This window comes from Cydia fagiglandana, chromosome 3 (genome assembly GCF_963556715.1).
Source record: "Cydia fagiglandana chromosome 3, ilCydFagi1.1, whole genome shotgun sequence".
Lineage (NCBI taxonomy): Eukaryota > Metazoa > Arthropoda > Insecta > Lepidoptera > Tortricidae > Cydia > Cydia fagiglandana.
Window position 1 is genome coordinate 3901233 of NC_085934.1, and position 20551 is coordinate 3921783.

Below are 20551 nucleotides of genomic sequence, written 5' to 3' on the forward strand. Positions count from 1 at the left end.
AAGGTGAATACATTCATCCTTGGGATCATATCGTTATTGTTAGGAATAAATGAGTAAGGACTACATATTAAGTCCTTAAATTGAAAGGTTTATCATTGTATAAATTAATTAAATAACAAAAGTAAACGAAAGTCTTTTATTTCACCACCGCAATCATCCTTAGAGCTATCAAATAAATAACTTAAAACTAGAATAAATTAAATTTCACTAGTTCCGCAATACATCAAGATAAGTTAGGAGTCATCTTGCTGTACTTGCTGATTGGTTGACTTAGTTGACTCTAGCGTTAGCGTACGCCGAGCCGTAACCATTGGTGTTGGCTGAAGAAACTGCTGACCCATAACCCAGGCCGTTGTTGGCTGCGGACTTCGCGAAACCAGCTCCGCTGTTGACGTCGGCGTTAGCGTTGGCAGAGCCGTAACCGGTGTTGGCAGACGACTTGGCCGCGCCGGAGCCGGCGCCGTGAGTGTTGGCCTGAGACTGAGCGGAGCCATAGCCAGATCCTTGAGTGTTGGCGGCGCTCTTGGCGAAACCGGAGCCGTGGGTGTTGGCCGCGGAGTTGGCGGAGCCGTAGCCTCCGTTCACGTTGGCGTTGGCGTTGGCGGAGCCGTCCGAGCCGAAAGTTTTGGCAGCGGAGTGCGCGGAGCCGGCCTGGTGCACGTCGGCGGTGGATTTGGCAGCGTTGAAGCCGTTAGCGTCAGCCTGAGCGCGAGTGTTGATGTGAGAAGGAGTGCCATAGAGGGTCCCGAAGCGCCAGTGGATCCTCTTCTGGGGCGCAGGTGCGACTTTAGCGGCAGAGATCGCGCTTTCGTATCCGGTGTTCACGGCTGCGTCGGAGGCAGCTGAGCCGGTGTAGCCTTGAGTCTTAGCAGAGCTAATAGCGGAGCCTTGAGCGTTGTTGGCGAGAGAAGAGGCAGATCCATATCCTCCGTTAGATTGAGCGTCAGCGGTGGCGCGGTTCGCCACACCGCCATCAGTCTGGGAAGCGGCAGAGCTGTATCCGTTGCTCAAGCCTTGAGTCCGGGCGGCAGTGATGGCCGAGCCTACACCTGAGTTGGCGTTCGAGGAGGCAGATCCAAAGCCGGAGCCGTAGGTGTTGGCGTTGCTAGAAGTCCTGTAGCTGCCGATTCCTTGCGTGCGGGCGGACGAAGTGGTGGATCCAGCGCCATTGGATGAAGCCGAAGCGATGGAAGAGTCGCTGCCACCGTTTATCGAAGCAGTAGACTGTGCGGACTGAGCGGCTGGGGCTGCGTAGGTGATCTCAGCGGGAACAAAGTTTTGCTCATAAGAGACGATGGTGGCGGGAGCGGGAGCGTAGAAAATGGCGCCACCGTTCTGAGCTTCAGCCTTAGCAGATCCGTAGATGGGGACAGCTGGGGCGTTGTAGAGCTCGGCCTGGGCGTTGGCCTGGGCGGGATAGGCGAGGTCGGCGCGCGCGAGCTGGTCGCCGAAAGCACTACCGTAGGCCTGTGCGGAGCCGTCGCTCACCGAGGCTTCTCCGGAGGCCTGGCTGCCAAGGTTGTTGCTGTATGCCTTGCCGATCGCAAAGTTCCGCCCATCACGGTATAGAAAACCTGAAGCAAAAATCCAAAAAGGAATAAATAATACGAAGAGAAATAAATATTACTCTTATAAATCAAATATGGGCTTTTACTGCAAAAAAAGTGTAATCTAGGTAAGTACATTGTTTAGATACAAATAGGTACATTTGACAACGATGATTATCAGCAATTAATTAGTTAAATATGATTAGGTAATTCTATAACAACTTTATTTAACAACAAATCAAACGCCAAGGCCGGTTTATGGATGAAGCGCGGAACATGTTTTGAGCTTCAGTTTCAAATGGTTCTAAGTTTTAAGGGCCAAGATAATAGGTATAAATTGGTATACACATTCGAAAATCTGCTGGCGATGGCATTGAGTATGAATAATTAAACTAAGTAAATGACTAAGTTCGATAAAGCTCTACAAAAGGATTTAGAAAACTGGCTATTTTATCAATTATTATCTGACTTTGTTGGTGGTGTTTCCCTTACTCACCGTTGTATAGGGCCGGGGTAGCGTGGCACAGAGCGAGGGCGGTCGCTACAACGATCAGCTTGGCTGCCATGGTGTGTTGTCGGGAGGACACGGGTGAGTGGATGCGGTGAGAGCATTTCTCCATGCTTAAATACCGCGCGCCCCTTCTCTGGCTATCGGTAGAAATGGTTGTTTTGCATTAGAGATTTATTGCAATGGAGCGTAAGTCGACAGCTGAAAAAATTTGACAATTTGAGGCTTAATTTTCATAAGCTTAATAAGGTGACCAATTCACTGGCTGATACATAAAACTATCGGAACCATTTTGAAGATAGTCTGATCGGAAAGAGAAGAGTTGTGGAATATATGCATGGGGGCCAATACTCATACAGACACAGACATAATACACAGATACACACTCTAACGTCTTTTGTTTTCTTGATAATTTCTCTACTAGGTATCTAGGCTTTTATCTAGTAGGTATGTAATTAATTACTTTAATTACATTTCAACCTCTGGTATAGTATACCTACCTACCTATTTGACATGTATTTGATTTTGTAGGTACAGAACTAGTTGCAAAAACATATTATAAGATCAACCGATGGTCAGATTATGTTCTAACGTTTTTAAGAGGGAAATATAGGACGTACTTGTCCATACAAAAAGGAAATGTTTTTCCACTTCTTAATATTTTCCTTTCTCCATGATTTTCTAGTATGTTATTGACACAATGAAAAACTAGGTTTATAGGTTTCCTTTTTTCAAAATTTACAAAAAAAAAAAACCGCAACCGTAACCTTTATAGGTTTAGGATAGGATTTTGATGTGATTGCTGCTTACTGTGATACTGAAGCGATCACATCAAAATCGAAGTGATTTGTTAAGATTTAGTTAGTGGTAACCGTTTTCTTCCGAAACGGAGCTTCATAGGAAAAGTACCGCAAGGATTAGGATCGCTCTTAATATTTCCATTTAGCTTCAAACTTTCGGTTGCTATGTAAGTACTTACTACTAAGACTATCTTTAATTTCAAATCCATGGAGGCCGATTCAAATTTATCGAATTTTTAAGGAAATCTTGTTATGATACGACGCTGATTGTTGCGTGTGAAATGCACTGTGAGTCGTGTCATAAAGCATCGCTCGCATTTATCGGTGCGCGTGAGATGCACTTCGAATCGGGTCAAGGTCGTAATAATAAAATTAATAACTACTTTAACAAATTGTAAACTAACATAAGTAAATTCGATGTAAATTTTCATTCTGTGAAATGAAAACGGAATCCTACACTGGGTATGGCACGATGCCGACTTCGTGAAATGAAATACTCCATAGGTTAATAATACTTAATATTAAGAGTAAATAAGAGCGATTACAGCGGCAGTTAAGCCTCAGGGGCTTTGCTTCGCTGTCATAATTATTTCAATGTATATAAAAATATTTTGGGTTAATAAATAAAAAATATAAAATAAAAAAATAATAAATGTGTACTTAGCTGATTCGATATATTTACATTTGTTACACGTAATTGTAGTTGTTTAGGGTTTGAATAGGGTGGGCCGTGGGCCTAAAAATTGTTTGTACATGGACCCGTTTGTACAAGGAACCTGATTTTCAGGACCAGACATGTTACTGTTGACAGCTAACAGTTTCCATAACAGTTTCAGCAGACCAAGTAATTAAAATCAGAATTGGGCTCAAGATATCTAATTTAGTTGTACACTGCCGTATTCGAACTTCAAGATATTCACAGGAGACGACACGTACTAGATCCATTCTAGATACGTTATAGTTTAGATATCAACTATTTCTATTTTGCAGCGCAATTCGGGCAACCAATGTCACTTTTACGTTAGATAGAGTAAGATATCTATTAGATGTGAATTGGATCTCTAAGTCATATCCTGTGGAAATCATTCAAGAAAATCGCGCAAATGTCAAATTTTACAGGTTAGATCTTAAACATATCGTTATCGTATGTTGGTGATGTCTAAAAGATATCTATTTCAAAATCCGAATCGGGCCCACTGTCAAACTCGCTTTAACGCATCTAGGGCGTCTTATCGTCTCTTTCTCGGCACAATAAGGATAAATATTAATAGGTAGGCACTAGTAGGTAGGCAAGTACGTACCTACAGAATTTTTGTTGTCTAACAAAACCTAATGTACAGTTATGGCAAGTTATCTCTCTCGCTTGTTGCACGAAAACCGAAAATCGCAAATTGCGGGGATCTTTCTCATTTACTCCAATGAAGGCGTAATTAGACCGACAGAGAAAATTGCCCGCAATATGCGAACTTCGATTTTCGCGGTTATAACCCTGAAGTAGGCGTACGCCGAGGTAATTGTTAGGTAATCGAATTTAAACTGTTGTAAAACATACTAACATTGAATAATTTTACGGATTAGACTCACTTGTTTTTAGTCACTCGCGCCACATGTTAATGCTGTTAGTGCTTGAGAAAGGAGACCTAACGTATGCGGAGTGAAATTTGGACAAAGTTCAATATTGTTTTAAATAGAAAAAACACCATTCTTTTTTAAAATAATTATGTTCTTATAATAATGTATATATCAAGGCTTAATGCAAAAAATAGTTTACTCCCATGCGAGATGCTTTACGGCAGTTCTGTGGTACTTTGTCCATCGCTGTCGAAAACACAGATGTCGGCATTTTATTCAGCTTCGATTTTATTTTTCGAATCAAACTCTGTACATTTTTGGGACGAAAATTATTGTAATATACTCGCCTCTTTAGATTTGCCCAAAAATCTTCTATAGGGCGAAGTTGCGGAACATTAGGTGGATTTGATGTCTTCGGTACGTATGGGATGTTTAACTCCGCCATTTTGCTAAGGGTTTTTTTTGGAATAATGGCTTGAGGCTAAGTCTGGCCAAAACACTACATTTTCTCCTCTATGACTCGAATTTATGAAATCCTTCACTAATGGCAAACATCGCTCTATGTAGCGGTCGGCGTTCACAGCTAAACCTGACTCAAAGAATACAGGCTTAGACATTCCGCGTCGACTGATGGCAAGCCATAGCAAAACTTTTTTAGGAAATTTTGTATGCTCAACATATTTCACGTTCTCATCGGTTGGACCATTGGTGTTCTCAAAATAGTAATTGCCTTGCCACTCGTTTCCATCTAACGTGAAATATGACTCGTCATCCATAACGCAAGTGACATTGTTTTTAGCGTAAAATATTTCTTTGACTAATTTACGCAGCCGTACTTTCTGAGTGATTTCTTGGTTTTCAGAGACAGTGGGCTTAACTTTTCTACATCGCTTATCGATGCCCATGTCTTTAAGATATTTTTTAACAGTTTTGCCGTCAGTTTTAAATTTTCTTCCCAACTCTCTATAAGATTTTGCGACACGGCCGGCCGTAATTTTCTTTAATCGAGCTCTTTCAGAAACCTTGCTCAAGCTGGAATAGTTTCCAGAACCAGGCTTTCTAGCAGTGGTTTTCTTCAAGGCAAAGGACGCCAGAATATTGTAAATAGTGCTTCGACTCTCACCCATTTGCACAAAATGTTCCACCACCTTTGATTTCGGCCATAGGGGATGGCTACTATAGAAATTACATACTGTTTGACGACGGCGTTCTTGTTGATTTACCATAATTACAAAATTAAACACCCAATCTTTATGAGACTTACCAAACTGATTGACAGATATATTGACTTTACATTTACAACACATATTTTTTATTTAGATTTTTGTGTTTTTATATTTTATATATACAAACTTTGTCCAAATTTCAGGCTCTTCGAAACATGTCGCGCGAGTGACTAATTGAGTCTAAACCGTAAAATTATTCAATTGCTAAGTACCTACTCCGAAAATAACTGAAAAGTTTGGTGAAATACCACGTGTCCCAAAATTCAACGATAAGCTGGCACCAGAAGATGGACCTGCTCATGACTGGTCGAGGAAAAAAAATAAAAATAATATGTCTCATTTTATTATGGAATTACAAAAAAATGAAAATCGGCACCCATAATGGTATTTTTAACTACTATGTCTACAATTTTTCAAATATTTCTTTTTTTTTTGTATCCGCAACCTAATTAGCACTGCTATCCACCACAACCCTTAAAAATACCAGATGTAGTTATGATTTTCATTTTTTTTGTAACTCCAGAATAAAGTGGGATATATTTTTTTTATTTTTTTTCTTCGAGTATTCATGATCAGGTCCATCTTCTGGTGCCAGCTTATCCTTGAATTTTGGGACACGTTGTATGTAATGTTTCCTTACCGCAGCTTTTTTACAGCGACATAGAAATTTAAATTTTACCATTCTTTATTCGTACTTACTATTTATCTCCTCATGCACCATGGTTGCGATGGCGTGTCCTCGATTTTATTTGTGTTGTAGAGGTTGGTTGCCGGCACTAATGGGGTCGATTCAACTCGCGAGTTCGTGACGTAGCCACTTCATGACTTCATAATGATGATGATGATGTTTTATAGGGGGCAAATCGAAATTCTGTTATCTGCCTCTCTATCGAACATGCAAGAGTGACAGAAAGGCAGACAACGGTACATTTAGATTTTTGTGGTTCGCGGTAGGCCCTCTATTTGTGCTAGTGGCGCCCCCTACGCAGAGTTTTGCGTAATATTCCCTATTAGTACATTTGAGAGCAGCCTGCTGTCTGCTGGGAGTACCTAGATAATTATGAACTATGATATTATTTTTTATATGCTGGATTTAAGTAATACGAGTAGGTACCTATGTGTGTGTACCTAACTACCTACTGTAATTAAAGTATTTTTTCTGTAAGTATATACATATTCTGATTAAAAACAAACAAAAATAAACGAAAGTATTTTATTTCGCCAACTCGGTCATCTTTAAAGCTAACAAATAAATAACTTAACTACGAGTAAAATAAATTAAGTCTTACGGGGAAGTACATCAAGATAAGTAATTTGTCATCTTGCTGTACTTGCTTAATGACTGTTTTGACTTAGTTAACTCTAGCGTTAGCGTGCGCCGAGCCGAATCCGTGCGTGTTGGCGTCCGAGCGCGCCGACCCGAAACCATTGGTGTTGGCTGCAGAAACAGCTGATCCGTAACCCAGGCCGTTGTTGGCTGCGGACTTCGCGAAACCAGCTCCTCCGTTGACGTCGGCGTTAGCGTTGGCAGAGCCGTAACCGGTGTTGGCAGACGACTTGGCCGCGCCGATGCCGGCGCCGTGAGTGTTGGCCTGAGACTGAGCGGAGCCGTAGCCAGATCCTTGAGTGTCGGCGGCGCTCTTGGCGAAACCGGAGCCGTGGGTGTTGGCCGCGGAGTTGGCGGAGCCGTAGCCTCCGTTCACGTTGGCGTTGGCGTTGGCGGAGCCGTCCGAGCCGTAAGTGTTGGCGGCGGAGTGCGCGGAGCCGGCCTGGTGCACGTCGGCGGTGGATTTGGCAGCGTTGAAGCCGTTAGCGTCAGCCTGAGCGCGAGTGTTGATGTGAGAAGGAGTGCCATAGAGGGTTCCGAAGCGCCAGTGGATCCTCTTCTGGGGCGCAGGTGCAACTTTAGCGGCAGAAATCGCGCTGTCGTATCCGGTGTTCACGGCTGCGTCGGAGGCAGCTGAGCCGATGTAGCCTTGAGTCTTAGCCGAGCTGATAGCGGAGCCTTGAGCGTTGTTGGCAGTAGAAGAGGCAGATCCATATCCTCCGTTAGATTGAGCGTCAGCGGTGGCGCGGTTCATAGCGGGAGCGGGAGCGTAGAAAATGGCTCCGCCGTTCTGAGCTTCAGCTACAGCCTTAGCGGATCCGTAGACGGGGATGGCGGGGGCGTTGTAGAGCTTGGCCTGGGCGCTGGCATGGGAGGGGTAGACAAGGTCGGCGCGGGCGAGCTGGTTGCCGGAGGCGCTGCCGTAGGCCTGCGCGGAGCCGTCTCTCACCGAGGCTTCTCCGGAGGCTTGGCTGCCGAGGTTGTTGCTGTATGCCTTGCTGATCGCAAAATTCCGACCATCACGGTATAAGAAACCTGGAATCAAAAACGTTCAGAAGATCTCACTTTTAAGAAATTGATTTGAAATTGAAATGGCAAAAAGAGAAATAGATCCAGTCTCAATAGAAATATAAAAGTTTATACTTCAGACATCAATAATTATCAGCAATTAATTAAATACACGTGTTTAGTTGAAAACAACTTTTTATGATCGAACGTCAAGGCCGGTTAGTAAATGAAGCGCGGTGAAGCGCCGAACTTGTTTTAAGCTCAAATGTGTACATATTGAAGGGTCAAGAGCAAGTAAACTATAGTTCTACAAACATATAGCTGACCAAAACAATTGAATTACAATCCATATCCAATTCTAAGAAAACCTCAGAATTTAAAATTAAATTACTATTGAATTTGATTCAATCGTCATGATCCGACCTTTCTTCTGTGGTGTAAACCAACCTACCGTTGTATAGGGCCGGGGTAGCCTGGCACAGGGCGAGGGCGGTCGCTACAACGATCAGCTTGGCTGCCATGGTGTGTTGTCGGGAGGACACGGGCGAGTGGATGCGGTGAGAGCATTTCTCCATGCTTAAATACCGCGCGCCCCTTCTCCAGCTATCGGTAGAAATTGTGGTTTTGCATTAGAGATTTATTACAATCGAGCGTAATTAGACAGCTGACAATTTTGAACAATACTTAATACGAACAAAACTCAGTCTCCACCGCACTGGCTGAATAAAAATCAATGTAGGTATCTTAGAATGGGAGAGATTTTTTTACTAATAACTATTTTCTTTACTAAGCTTTGTTTAGGATAGCGGTGGATACGGCTAAATATGGATGTAAATAGTATTTCGTATGAGACGGCCGCTATATGACGGCACCGCTGTCCTAGGAAACCATCAGAGTTTCTGTAATGCTCATCAGGCCAGTGGCGGATTTGCTCTAAGGCCAAGTAGGCCGGGGCCTAGGGCGGCAAGTTTTTTGGGGGGCGGCAAATTGTGACAAAAAATCCGCTGATGATAACAAGAAATAACTCAGAATGTAGTCAATATGATGGGTGCTGAGAAAGGGGCGGCTACAGGGCCTGGGGCCTAGGGCGGCAAAGACTGCAAATCCGCCACTGCATCAGGCGTAGCACAAATGGGCTGAAATTATCGGACATAAAGCACCGGGTCCTCTATAGTCACGAAGTAAAATCAGCATAATATGTCAATGGCACCTGTAATGTTTTTCTGTAAGTATGGAAAAAAATTGAAAAATAATAGATGTAGGTAATGATGATAAAGCACATTGACATTTTAGATTTTAACTAAGTAACAAAAGGAAAGACCTACGCAACTGTGCAGCTCCGATTTGATTTATTTTGATATTTTTTGAGGACATTTAATATTAAATTGATCTTTTATTGAAATTATTGATTCTAGAATTCTTGACTTTTTGATTATTATTAGAGGGCGGAGTACCGGTGGCAAATTTCACACAAAAGGTATGGAGTCGTTATTATAATTATTATTTTAGGCTTGAATAATAAAATTATTCATTTACCTAATGTACTTAGTATGGTACCTACTCGTAAATTGGAAGTAAGTACTTAACACTATGCACTAAAATTCCGATAGAAGAAAGTTTTCTGGTAATAGATATAGTTAGGACTATTTTAAGCCTCCAAGGAAGTGAAACCGTGCGAAATAAACTCGAATTGGTTCTAGATAGAAACCCAGATGCTGACGAATTAAGGAATATGATTACAATGGAAAATTATAAACAAGTCCTTAAACATGCAACCATGACATCGGTAGATGTAGAGCGATCGTTTTCCACTCATAAATGGATCTTCAATAAATTAAGAAACCGATTCACTCCGAAAAACCAGGAACATGTGGCCATAGTCCAGTCATTTTATAACATGGATACGCACTTAAGTGTAGATTGTGAGGAGGACCTCGAACACATAATTCCAGTCCTCAATTGTAATTGAATGGTCTTGAAAATAATATATCGTTTGGCAGGTATAACTTCTTAGTCTAGTATTTAGTACCTAATGACAATGTTTTTATAAGAAAACATATTATTATGTATTATAGATCCCCAATCCGCAGTGGGCTAGCGTGGGGACTACAGCCCAAGCCCTCTCGCGCATGAGAGGAGGCCTGTGCTCAGCAGTGGGACGTATATAGGCTAAAAGCGATACTTCACACCTGGACAGCTTCTAACACTTTACAAAGCTCAAGTCCGGTCGTGTATGGAGTATTGCAGCCACCTGTGGGATGGCTCAGCTAAATACCAACTCGCCGCTTTGGACTCAGTGGAGCGCAGAGCCAGGAGGTTGATTGGCGACAAGAAGCTAACGGCTAAGCTTCAGACTTTGGCCCATCGGCGGAAAGTCGCCAGCCTGTCGGTATTCTACAGGTTGCACTTCGGGGAGTGTGCCCAAGAGCTACACGAGCTCATTCCACCGTCCCCATTCTACCATCGGACTTTTAGACGCACGGCCGGTTTCCATCCTTACTTGGTAGATATTCCGCCAATTCGCACTAAGCGCTTTGCTTCTACTTTCCTTATGCGCACTGCCAAGGAATGGAATTCCTTGCCGGCGTCTATATTTCCGTGCTCTTATAACCCGGCAACCTTCAAATCAAGAGTGAACAGGCACCTTCTGGGCGAGCTCGCTCCATCGTAGGCCACGTCTACGCCTCGGCTAGTCTGTGGCCATGAGTAAACCCATGCATAATAAAAAAAAAAAAAAGAAATGATGATGATGATGATGATGTATTATAGATATTAATAACATATTACATTATATTTGTATGCTCGTAAGATAATTTCTATATAAGTTCCTAAAAATTATTATGTAAATTAATCATTTATTCGTTATTTATTTAATCATAAGAATACTTAGGCGACTCCATACATTTAGTGTGAAATTTGCCACCGGTACTCCGCCCTCTAATTATTATTGACCGTATAGCCGCATTTTCTCTTTTTAAGGTCGCATTCTTAACCGATTCTATAGAAATTTTGTGAGCAGGGGGCCGATTTTTGAAATTCGACCACTCGATTTCGTGTATTTCGTTAAATGATATCTCCACTACCAGACGTTTAAATTCTACTAATAGAATTGAAATCGAGTGGTCAATACCAATAGATTCCAAATTTCGATCACACGTAATAAAATAATTTGGCCAAGTCCGAGATAGCTCGAGGCATTTAGTGTTCCGTACGGCTACCATCAGTTTGGCATTGACATAAACGATATCGTGAACGTAATTTACTTCCTATAGGTATATCTCTTTCGCACTAATATGTCAGTACGAGCGAGATGCATAGAAAGTAAATTACGTTCACGCCCACGGTAGCGTTTATGTCAATGCCAAACTGATGGTAGCCGTACCGCTCGCATCGTTACATTTTGAGGTTGTTTGCCTGTTTTTAGGATACCGTATTCAACTGCACTCACAGAACAATAGTACAAAGTGTCTAAGTGCGAAGGCCGAAGGCCGAGCTTTAGCAAAATGTCATCGCTTTAGCACAGAGCAATAGTACAAGTGTCTAAATGTGAAGGCCAAAGGCCGACCTCCGCGTAGCCCGAAGGCCCGAAGCGTCCAGGATGTCAGTGCTTTAACACAGAACAATAGTACAAGTGTCTAAATAATTGAGTTATTCTATGTAATCAATGTATGGGAAAATGAAACAAATTAATATAGTTTTCAAACCTGTGTGACGTGATACATCTAGGTGTACTGTTTAAAATTCACCACTCTCCCCCCCCCCCCTCCACCTGACGCTCGACCCCCCCCCACCTTGAAATGTGTCCCCATTGGTAGTTTTTTGGCATTCTCACGAAAACTATAATAGATATCAAAAAAGTGTCAAGGACAGAATTAATCCTCATTAAATTTAGAACAAAAATGGTCTTGTGTGTTTTATTATAAGTTGGACGGTATTCAAGCTATAAGTACTTGTATAACCTTAAAATAACAAAATAACCATACTAGTATGACGAAATGCAGAATATCTTCAAAACGGCTAGACCGATTTTAATAAAATATACCTAAAAAATCACCGCAGTGAAGCCAGCTATCAAACAAAAGAAACTACATCAAAATCGGTTCATCCGTTTCGGCGTTACGAAGTCACAGGTAAACACAGAAATACAAATTTTTTTCAACTGCACCCAATAATTTTGTAAACCGATTAATTTTGATCAATTATTTTAATGGGATCATGTCCCTTGAAGTTTTAGCTTTACGAAAAGTTGAAAAACATGGAAAACGGCACAGTATTTTTCAAATTATCGGCATTTTCCCGATTTGTGAGTGGTTTCGTGTTATCACGCGCACGAGTTGCCCTTGACCCCTATAAAAAGGGGGGTAGGGGAGGGGTTGTTATCAGTCACTTATCAGAAGTTGACCGGTACACATATCCGCATATTTTCCCGTAAAGAAGACCTGTGAAAAATGGAAACCACTGAAGCTGAAGTCCGCCAAGTCGTCCAGCTCAGCTCCTGCAAGAGGGGCGTAGCCAACGTTCAGTAGCTGCCACGCTGAATTTAAGTCAATCTACAGTTTGCAGAGTTTACCAGAGGTTCCAACGGACTAGATCCTTTACTTCAAGACCAAGAAGCGGCCGCAAAAAGTGTACATCAGAGAGGGACGACCGCTTCATTGTCACAACATCTCTCCGAGATCGACACCTGACAAGCGTTGCCATCCAGCAGCGTCTGCGTGAGATACGAGGAGTGGCTGCCAGTGAGTGGACAATAAGAAGAAGACTTAAGAAAGCGAACTTGACACCCAGGAGGCCTGCAACGGGGCCCAAATTGCTGGCGCGACACCGTACAGCCCGAAGAGAGTTTGCAGAAAATCATATGGACTGGACCATTGAGCAATGGACCCCAGTTCTCTTCTCGGACGTGTGCAGAATATGCTTGAATGGATGTGACCGAAGAGGAAGAGTCTACAGAAGGCTAGAAGAACGGTTCGCCCAATGTTGCTTCTCCGTTCTGTAGACTCTTCCTCTTCGGTCACATCCATTCAAGCATATTCTGCACACGTGCGAGAAGAGAACTGGGGTCCATTGCTCAATGGTCCAGTCCATATGATTTTCTGCAAACTCTCTTCGGGCTGTACGGTGTCGCGCCAGCAATCTGGGCCCCGTTGCAGGCCTCCTGGGTGTCAAGTTCGCTTTCTTAAGTCTTCTTCTTATTGTCCACTCACTGGCAGCCACTCCTCGTATCTCACGCAGACGCTGCTGGATGGCAACGCTTGTCAGGTGTCGATCTCGGAGAGATGTTGTGACAATGAAGCGGTCGTCCCTCTCTGATGTACACTTTTTGCGGCCGCTTCTTGGTCTTGAAGTAAAGGATCCAGTCCGTTGGAACCTCTGGTAAACTCTGCAAACTGTAGATTGACTTAAATTCAGCGTGGCAGCTACTGAACGTTGGCTACGCCCCTCTTGCAGGAGCTGAGCTGGACGACTTGGCGGACTTCAGCTTCAGTGGTTTCCATTTTTCACAGGTCTTCTTTACGGGAAAATATGCGGATATGTGTACCGGTCAACTTCTGATAAGTGACTGATAACAACCCCTCCCCTACCCCCCGTTTTATAGGGGTCAAGGGCAACTCGTGCGCGTGATAACACGAAACCACTCACAAATCGGGAAAATGCCGATAATTTTAAAAAATACTGGGCCGTTTTCCATGTTTTTTAACTTTTCGTAAAGCTAAAACTTTAAGGGACATGATCCCATTAAAATAATTGATCAAAATTAATCGGTTTACAAAATTATTGGGTGCAGTTGAAAAAAAATTGTATTTCTGTGTTTACCTGTGACTTCGTAACGCCGAAACGGATGAACCGATTTTGATGTAGTTTCTTTTGTTTGATAGCTGGCTTCACTGCGGTGATTTTTTAGGTATATTTTATTAAAATCGGTCTAGTCGTTTTGAAGATATTCTGCATTTCGTCATACTAGTATGGTTATTTTGTTATTTTAAGGTTATACAAGTACTTATATTAGGTCCTTACATATGAAATTGGCGTTTCATATGGCAGAAATGAAAACGATTTTTTTTAATGAAACTATTTTTTTATTTAGTCAAAGTATGTACCATGGCTATCTATGCACTTTTGCCATCTCGAAGGTAGTTCATTGATTCCTTTACTAAAAAAAGTGTGTGAGCGAGAATCAATAAAATCTTTGAAGGCCGTTTGGACAGCCTCGTGAGAATTGAATTTTTTTCCTTGCATGAAGTTGTCCAAATTCCGAAAAAAATGGTAATCAGTTGGAGCAAGGTCCGGGGAGTATGGTGGGTGTCGAAGACATTCCAGTCGCAGCTCCCTTAGTTTTGCGGCCGTCAAACGTGCCGTATGTGGTCGAGCATTGTCCTGAAGCAGCAGTGGGCTAGATCGATTGACCAGTCTGGGTTGTTTAATGGCTAGCTTTTCCATCATCGTTTGCAATTGTTGACAATACACATCAGCCGTGATTGTTTGCCCAGATCTTAAGAAACTGTAATGGATGACACCGGCACTAGTCCACCAGACACTTACCAGTACCTTTTTCTGAGTCAACTTTCGTTTCGGGCAGAATTTGGCTGGTTCACCTGGGTTCAGCCATTGTGAAGAACGTTTCCGGTTATTGTACAGGATCCATTTTTCATCACAAGTAACGATACGATTCAAAATGCCTTCATTATTGTGCCGGTTGAGAAGTGAAACGCAACACTCGACGCGTGTTTCTTTGTTTGCGTCGCTCAATTCATGCGGTACCCATTTTTCAAGTTTTTTCACTTTTCCAATTTGTTTCAAGTGAATCAAAATGGTTTTATCACTCACACCGAAGCCTGCCGCTAACTCTGACGTGGTTTGCGATGGATCTGCTTCCACAATTGCTTTTAATTCTTCGTTATCAACTTCTGTCTCCGGCCGTCCACGGGGCTTGTTCTGTAGGTCAAAATTTCCAGAACGGAAACGTTGGAACCAATAACGTACCGTATTTTCTTTTGCAGTAGCTTCCCCATACGCATTGTTAATCCTACGAGCCGTTTCTGCAGCACTAGTGCCGAGGTGAAACTCATATTCGTAAATATAGCGATATTTTAAGTTCTCCATATTGTGAACAGAACGATGTGAAAGAAAAACAAATGACGCGATAACAAATAAATTTCGTAATTCGAACACAGAAATACATGGTCTTAAATTTGAAATAAATTTGAATTTGGAATTCCTAGCCGAACGCCACATATTTTGAACCAAAGTTGCCAGTTCGCCAAACGCCAATTTCATATGTAAGGACCTAATAGCTTGAATACCGTCCAACTTATAATAAAACACACAAGACCATTTTTGTTCTAAATTTAATGAGGATTAATTCTGTCCTTGACACTTTTTTGATATCTATTATAGTTTTCGTGAGAATGCCAAAAAACTACCAACGGGGACACATTTCAAGGTGGGGGGGGGGGTCGAGCGTCAGGTGGAGGGGGGGGGAGAGTGGTGCATTTTAAACAGTACACCTAAACGTATCACCTCACACAGGTTTGAAAACTATATTAATTTGTTTGTCTGAAAACATATAATGACTGTATTAAAATGCGAAAGCCGAAGGCCGAGCTCCGCGTAGGGCCGAAGGCCCGAAGCGTCCAGGATGTTAGTACTTAAACACAGAACAATAATATAAGTATCTACATCTTGCAGGCTTCGGGCCTTCGGCCCTACGCGGAGCTCGGCCTCCGGCCTTCGCATTTAGACACTTGTATTAATTACCTGTGTTTAGAACTGACCTCCTGGATGCTTCGGGCTTTCGGCCCAATGCGACTTCAGCCTTTGGATCTTGCGACTTAGACACTTGTACTTAAAAATAATCGGAAAAGTTACGGGAGGCGCGCGTCTGTCGGACGCTTCGGATCTTCGAATCGCTCCTTCGGCCTTTGCATTTAGTTAAATTCTTGTACTATTGCTTTGTGTTTGAATACCGAAGTCGAGCATCTCGCGAATGCTTGATGTATTATAATAATTTAGAGTAAGCCCAAGCGCGCACCACGATTTTTTGTCCTGCGATAATTTTGTCGCAGAAATGCAACGTATGTGTTTATATGTTAGTGCGCGCATATGCGACAAAAAATCGCAGCGATTTTAAAATTGTGATTTGTCACATTTTTCCGCGATTGTCGCAAAGTGAATTGCAGCATGCGGAGTTGTATGGCCCCGCGCGCACTATGATAAGAAAATCGCACCTCGGCCGGACCTCAGTCGGCATTTCGCTCTCCAAACCCCAACATCTCGGCACCTGCATCTCCAATGGAGTCTCAAAATGAGACGCTAGATGTTGACCATTTAATTATGGAAATAGACGGGGATCACCTTTGTGTTATAAATGCTCAAAGTCATACAGCAATCGCATATTAAAGACACGTTTCATGACAAGCGACTGGTACGAAATCCATGTTGAGAATGAACAAATCGTCGACTTTTTCATCGCAGTGCGCGCAGTGAATTTTCTGCGATATATTACAGCGCGATTCTAAAATCGTGTCGCAAAAATTAATATCGTGGTGCGCGCTTGGCCTATAATACCTTAAATGTATACTCCTTCAATTTGAATTTAGAACTCATTATTATTTTTTATTTGATTTTGTTTCTAGTTCTATGCCATATATATAGACTCTAATATTATTTAGAACTGCTAAAAAACAAGATCGGCTTACATTAAATATTTCGTCAATTTTACCTTTGTTTCTAAAAACTGTAATATTTAACTGTCATATACTATTAATGTCTTCCAAAATTATTTTCTCGTAACAGGACTGAGGGGCTACCGCGAAAACCGAAATTCGCAATTTGCGGGGATCTTTCTCTTTTACTCCAATGAAGGCGTAATTAGAGTGACAGAGAAAAATGCTCGCAATTTGCGAACTTCTATTTTCGCGGTTATAGCCCTGAATCTTGTTGCTCATCGATCCGTTCAAAAATATACATAAGAACTGAATATAATTAATAGATATTATAATTATAGAATTAATACAGAAATGTAATGGTACTTAATGAAAAGGAATATTGTGTATATTGTTTCGACGAATCAGATACTCTCAATAAAATCTATACATGAGGCCAAAGCTGTTCATAAATATTAAATGACTTTATTATCTCTATACGCCTTACTAACTCTATGTGTCCTATTGTGGAAAAAAAAAAACATAACGACAGTCAAGAACGGAATTCTTAATTTGGTTGGAAAGCCCGTTCGAAATTGAAACTTATTTGCAATATAATAAGGTCGTATTCTGTAGATCTCTCTCATACTTATAGTAGGCTATTGAGATAAAATTAAATATCCCACAAAAATAAGCAAGCAGAATTAAACTTTGTGTCAAAGACATAAGTCATAAATTTCAATGCCAAAGTTTTAACTAAGGATGTTTCTCGCCTAATATGAATTGACCAGTGTAAGCATCAGTTAGCTAGCCCTAAGCAACCAAAGGTCAAGCTGCAGTTGAAAAACTAAGAAAGATAAAGTTAAGCTGATAATTTTCCCGCCGTCTCTATGCTTCTTTAAATTGGGTATTGACTGGTCAGCTGCCTGTTAGCTATAGTTTTCGCGAAAATCGCCAGGACAGAGGTGAAAATTTTTGTATGAAAACTTGCAACTTTAAATGCTATTTTTGACGAAACTATTGCAGTCTAAAATGAAGTCAAAATCAGTCCATCGACTCAATTTTTTGCAAGCTTTCTAATGGTACCCCACACGATTCTTACAAATGAAAAAAGTTTCAGCCTACCCCTCTCAACCCCCTAAATTTCCCCCTTTAATAAGAAATAAGCAGTTTTGACTTATTTACAATATGAGTGGTGGTAATTGCTATAACTGTTCCAAATTTTACGTATCTATGTCAAACGGTCTCTGAGAAAAACGTATTTAACTGATTTGCAAGACCGAAGTGATCCCATAAGTGTTCCGTAAACAAAGTTTTGTACGGAACACTAAAAATTAGCATTTCGCCGTTTTCCACCGATTTTCGAGTGACGAAATCGAGCGATCGAAATTCAAAAATCGGCCCCCTGGTTCGACAGATTTTGTCGTTTCGTTTTTTTGGAAAATGTTCAACATGGCGGAAACTGGCATAAATCACTTAAGCGCCAGTAGAATTTATGGCTTTTAAGACTATTGTGACTTCGATGTGAAATAATGACCCAAGCAAGTTAATGTTTACTTACAATAAGCAGTCTATACTGGATCGCATAATTGATTGTCCTAATGTAATGTTACCGCATAAAACAAATTTCGCATAATTGTTATTCATTATGCTGAAAATATTAACATTTCTGAAAAATTATATAACAAAAACCTAACCTGCCCTATTTACACAACTTATGCAAAATATTTTCAAAAATACTTTCTGTTTAAGCTGGAGAAAAAATTATGCGAAAAGAGTTTTATGCGTAACATTAGGATAATCAATTATTAAGGATGACTGAGGTCAGACCGGCCGTGTTCGGGCCGGAGCTTCTGGAGCATCATTTTCTATGGAAAGCATCACGTGATCGCCTGTCATATCATAGAAAAGTAAGCGCCGGAAACTCCGGCCCGGACACGGCCCGGTCTAACTTGAGTCATCCTGTATGCGACGAAATAGGCACCGTATTTGAGCTTATCGCAAGGTCTGTAGCTCACAGAGGCACTAGTCGTTACGTTTTTCGATTTTTATGTGAATTTGTGTCACTTTAAGTAGTACTATTATTTATTATGTGCTTTAAGTAAAATAACATGTAACATTCAATTAGAAATAAACATAATATGTAATCTAAGAATATCTAATAACTCCTCCGTACAAATACCTGGATACATTTTTTCGAACAAAGTATAAACATTCTCCTATTACGGTAGTATATTAGTTATTCTGTGCTCCTATTCCTCAAAAATGCTTCAAAGTTGTGGGTCAAATTGTGGAAACAGGGACTCACTTACTCACACACACACACACACACACACACACACACACTCGCACACACACTTAACATGTCGAGCGTTTTTCGACTTAAAATACGTGAGTGACCCGTTTTTAATATATTTAATATGACTCGCTTACTTCCCATGGTCCGATACCTACCTATGAAGAGATCGGTGGAAAAAAAGCTTTGCGTATTAAATAAATAGCAGTAAATGCTAGTACTCGTTTGGGAGTCTATTCGACTTGTCAGATCACGATGACCGTGACGCGGTCATCACATTTTATATGCATTTTATACATACGTTCAAGTCATGACCATGACTTTAAAGTTTATTCTAATACGCAATGTATTGCGAATTTTGTTATCTTTAAGGCATGACAAGCAACGTCAATCACAATGATATGGCGTGGCGATAGCGTCCATTGAAGATAATATTTATTTTGTATGAAAAATAGGAAGTCATATTTTTTTAAAGGTGTTGAACAAAAATGGCACCGTTTGAGGAGTGCAATCTATGTTTTAATTATTTGCTCGTGTTACAGGCCACACCCCGTATTAACATGCTAAGCCCCATTACCCACTATACTACCCATTATTTAAAGAGTTTGTAACTGCTATAAAAATGTATGTTTGGTTGTTTTAATAGTAGGTACATTGTGTAGGTATTATATGAGGGCGGTAACAATAATTTACGAACAAGGTGTTAATAACGTCACTTGTCCAGTCAGCAGCAGAAGTTGCTAAGCGGGCCAGGTGTTCAAATTTACCTGGACACGCTCTTATTCTCATAATAATAAAGGCGCGTCAAGATCATTTTGAACACCTCGCCCGCTTAGCAACTTCTGCTGCTGACTGTTCGTAAATTCTTGTACCGCCCGTGGTACGTCGCACACACAATGTTTTAATATAACAACCTTGTGAGGAAAAAACTAAATTCAAACATTCGTCCGCCATAGGCCCCAGGCCCTGTAGCCCTTTCTCAGCACCTATCATATTGACTATCAACATTTTGAGATATTTCTTGTTATCATCAGGGAGTCCTTAAGACTGACTGTAATTAGTTCGGCTCTGAATGAACATTATTTATAGTAATAAGTGGTAAGCGGTGTGGACTACATATATTGTAGACTTTATAGCTATTATACGAGTAGTTTAATAAGTATTATAAGTATTATTTGTAGTGGCTGTTTACTTAAAAAAATAATAAAAATAAATCAGCAAATTTTTTGTCACAATTTGTCGCCCCTAAATATCTTGCCGCCCTAGGCCCGGGCCTAGTGGGCCTTAGGGCGAATCCGCCACTGATTACGCCCATGACCATAATATAGCTCATTCCATCTCAGTATGCTACTTATAACGCCGTTTACGAGCAAGTGTGATGAAATATTTACCTACAATAAAACAACGGGAAATTACATACAAAATCACTAATATTATTAGCTTATATTTTGTTATGCAAATAGGTCTATTTGCCGTTCCAGAACCCATACGATTTGACAGTTCGTGGACAATATTATTCATTAGTGTAATACCGATTGAGAAATGGGCCCCTGTTAACATTATTTTTTATCTACACTCTGCTGGTTATTTCTTCTATTTACATTACCTATTTATTTCAGTAT

At 41.2% G+C, this 20551-nt stretch overlaps 2 protein-coding genes across 2 annotated transcripts; both read right to left on the bottom strand.

Annotated features, from left to right (window-relative positions):
• Nucleotides 1–122: 122 nt before the first annotated feature.
• On the bottom strand, nucleotides 123–2272 carry LOC134679875 (uncharacterized). The gene is made up of 2 exons (XM_063538786.1): nucleotides 2044–2272; nucleotides 123–1574 (listed from the first exon to the last, which is right to left on the bottom strand). The coding sequence occupies exons 1-2, from the start codon at nucleotides 2165–2167 to the stop codon at nucleotides 271–273; spliced, it is 1428 nt and encodes a 475-aa protein (XP_063394856.1). The 5' UTR covers nucleotides 2168–2272; the 3' UTR covers nucleotides 123–270.
• A 4731-nt stretch (nucleotides 2273–7003) lies between these two features.
• LOC134679876 (fibroin heavy chain-like) lies at nucleotides 7004–8621 on the bottom strand. Its single transcript, XM_063538787.1, has 2 exons — nucleotides 8440–8621; nucleotides 7004–8015 (listed from the first exon to the last, which is right to left on the bottom strand). The coding sequence occupies exons 1-2, from the start codon at nucleotides 8561–8563 to the stop codon at nucleotides 7006–7008; spliced, it is 1134 nt and encodes a 377-aa protein (XP_063394857.1). The 5' UTR covers nucleotides 8564–8621; the 3' UTR covers nucleotides 7004–7005.
• Nucleotides 8622–20551: the final 11930 nt, after the last annotated feature.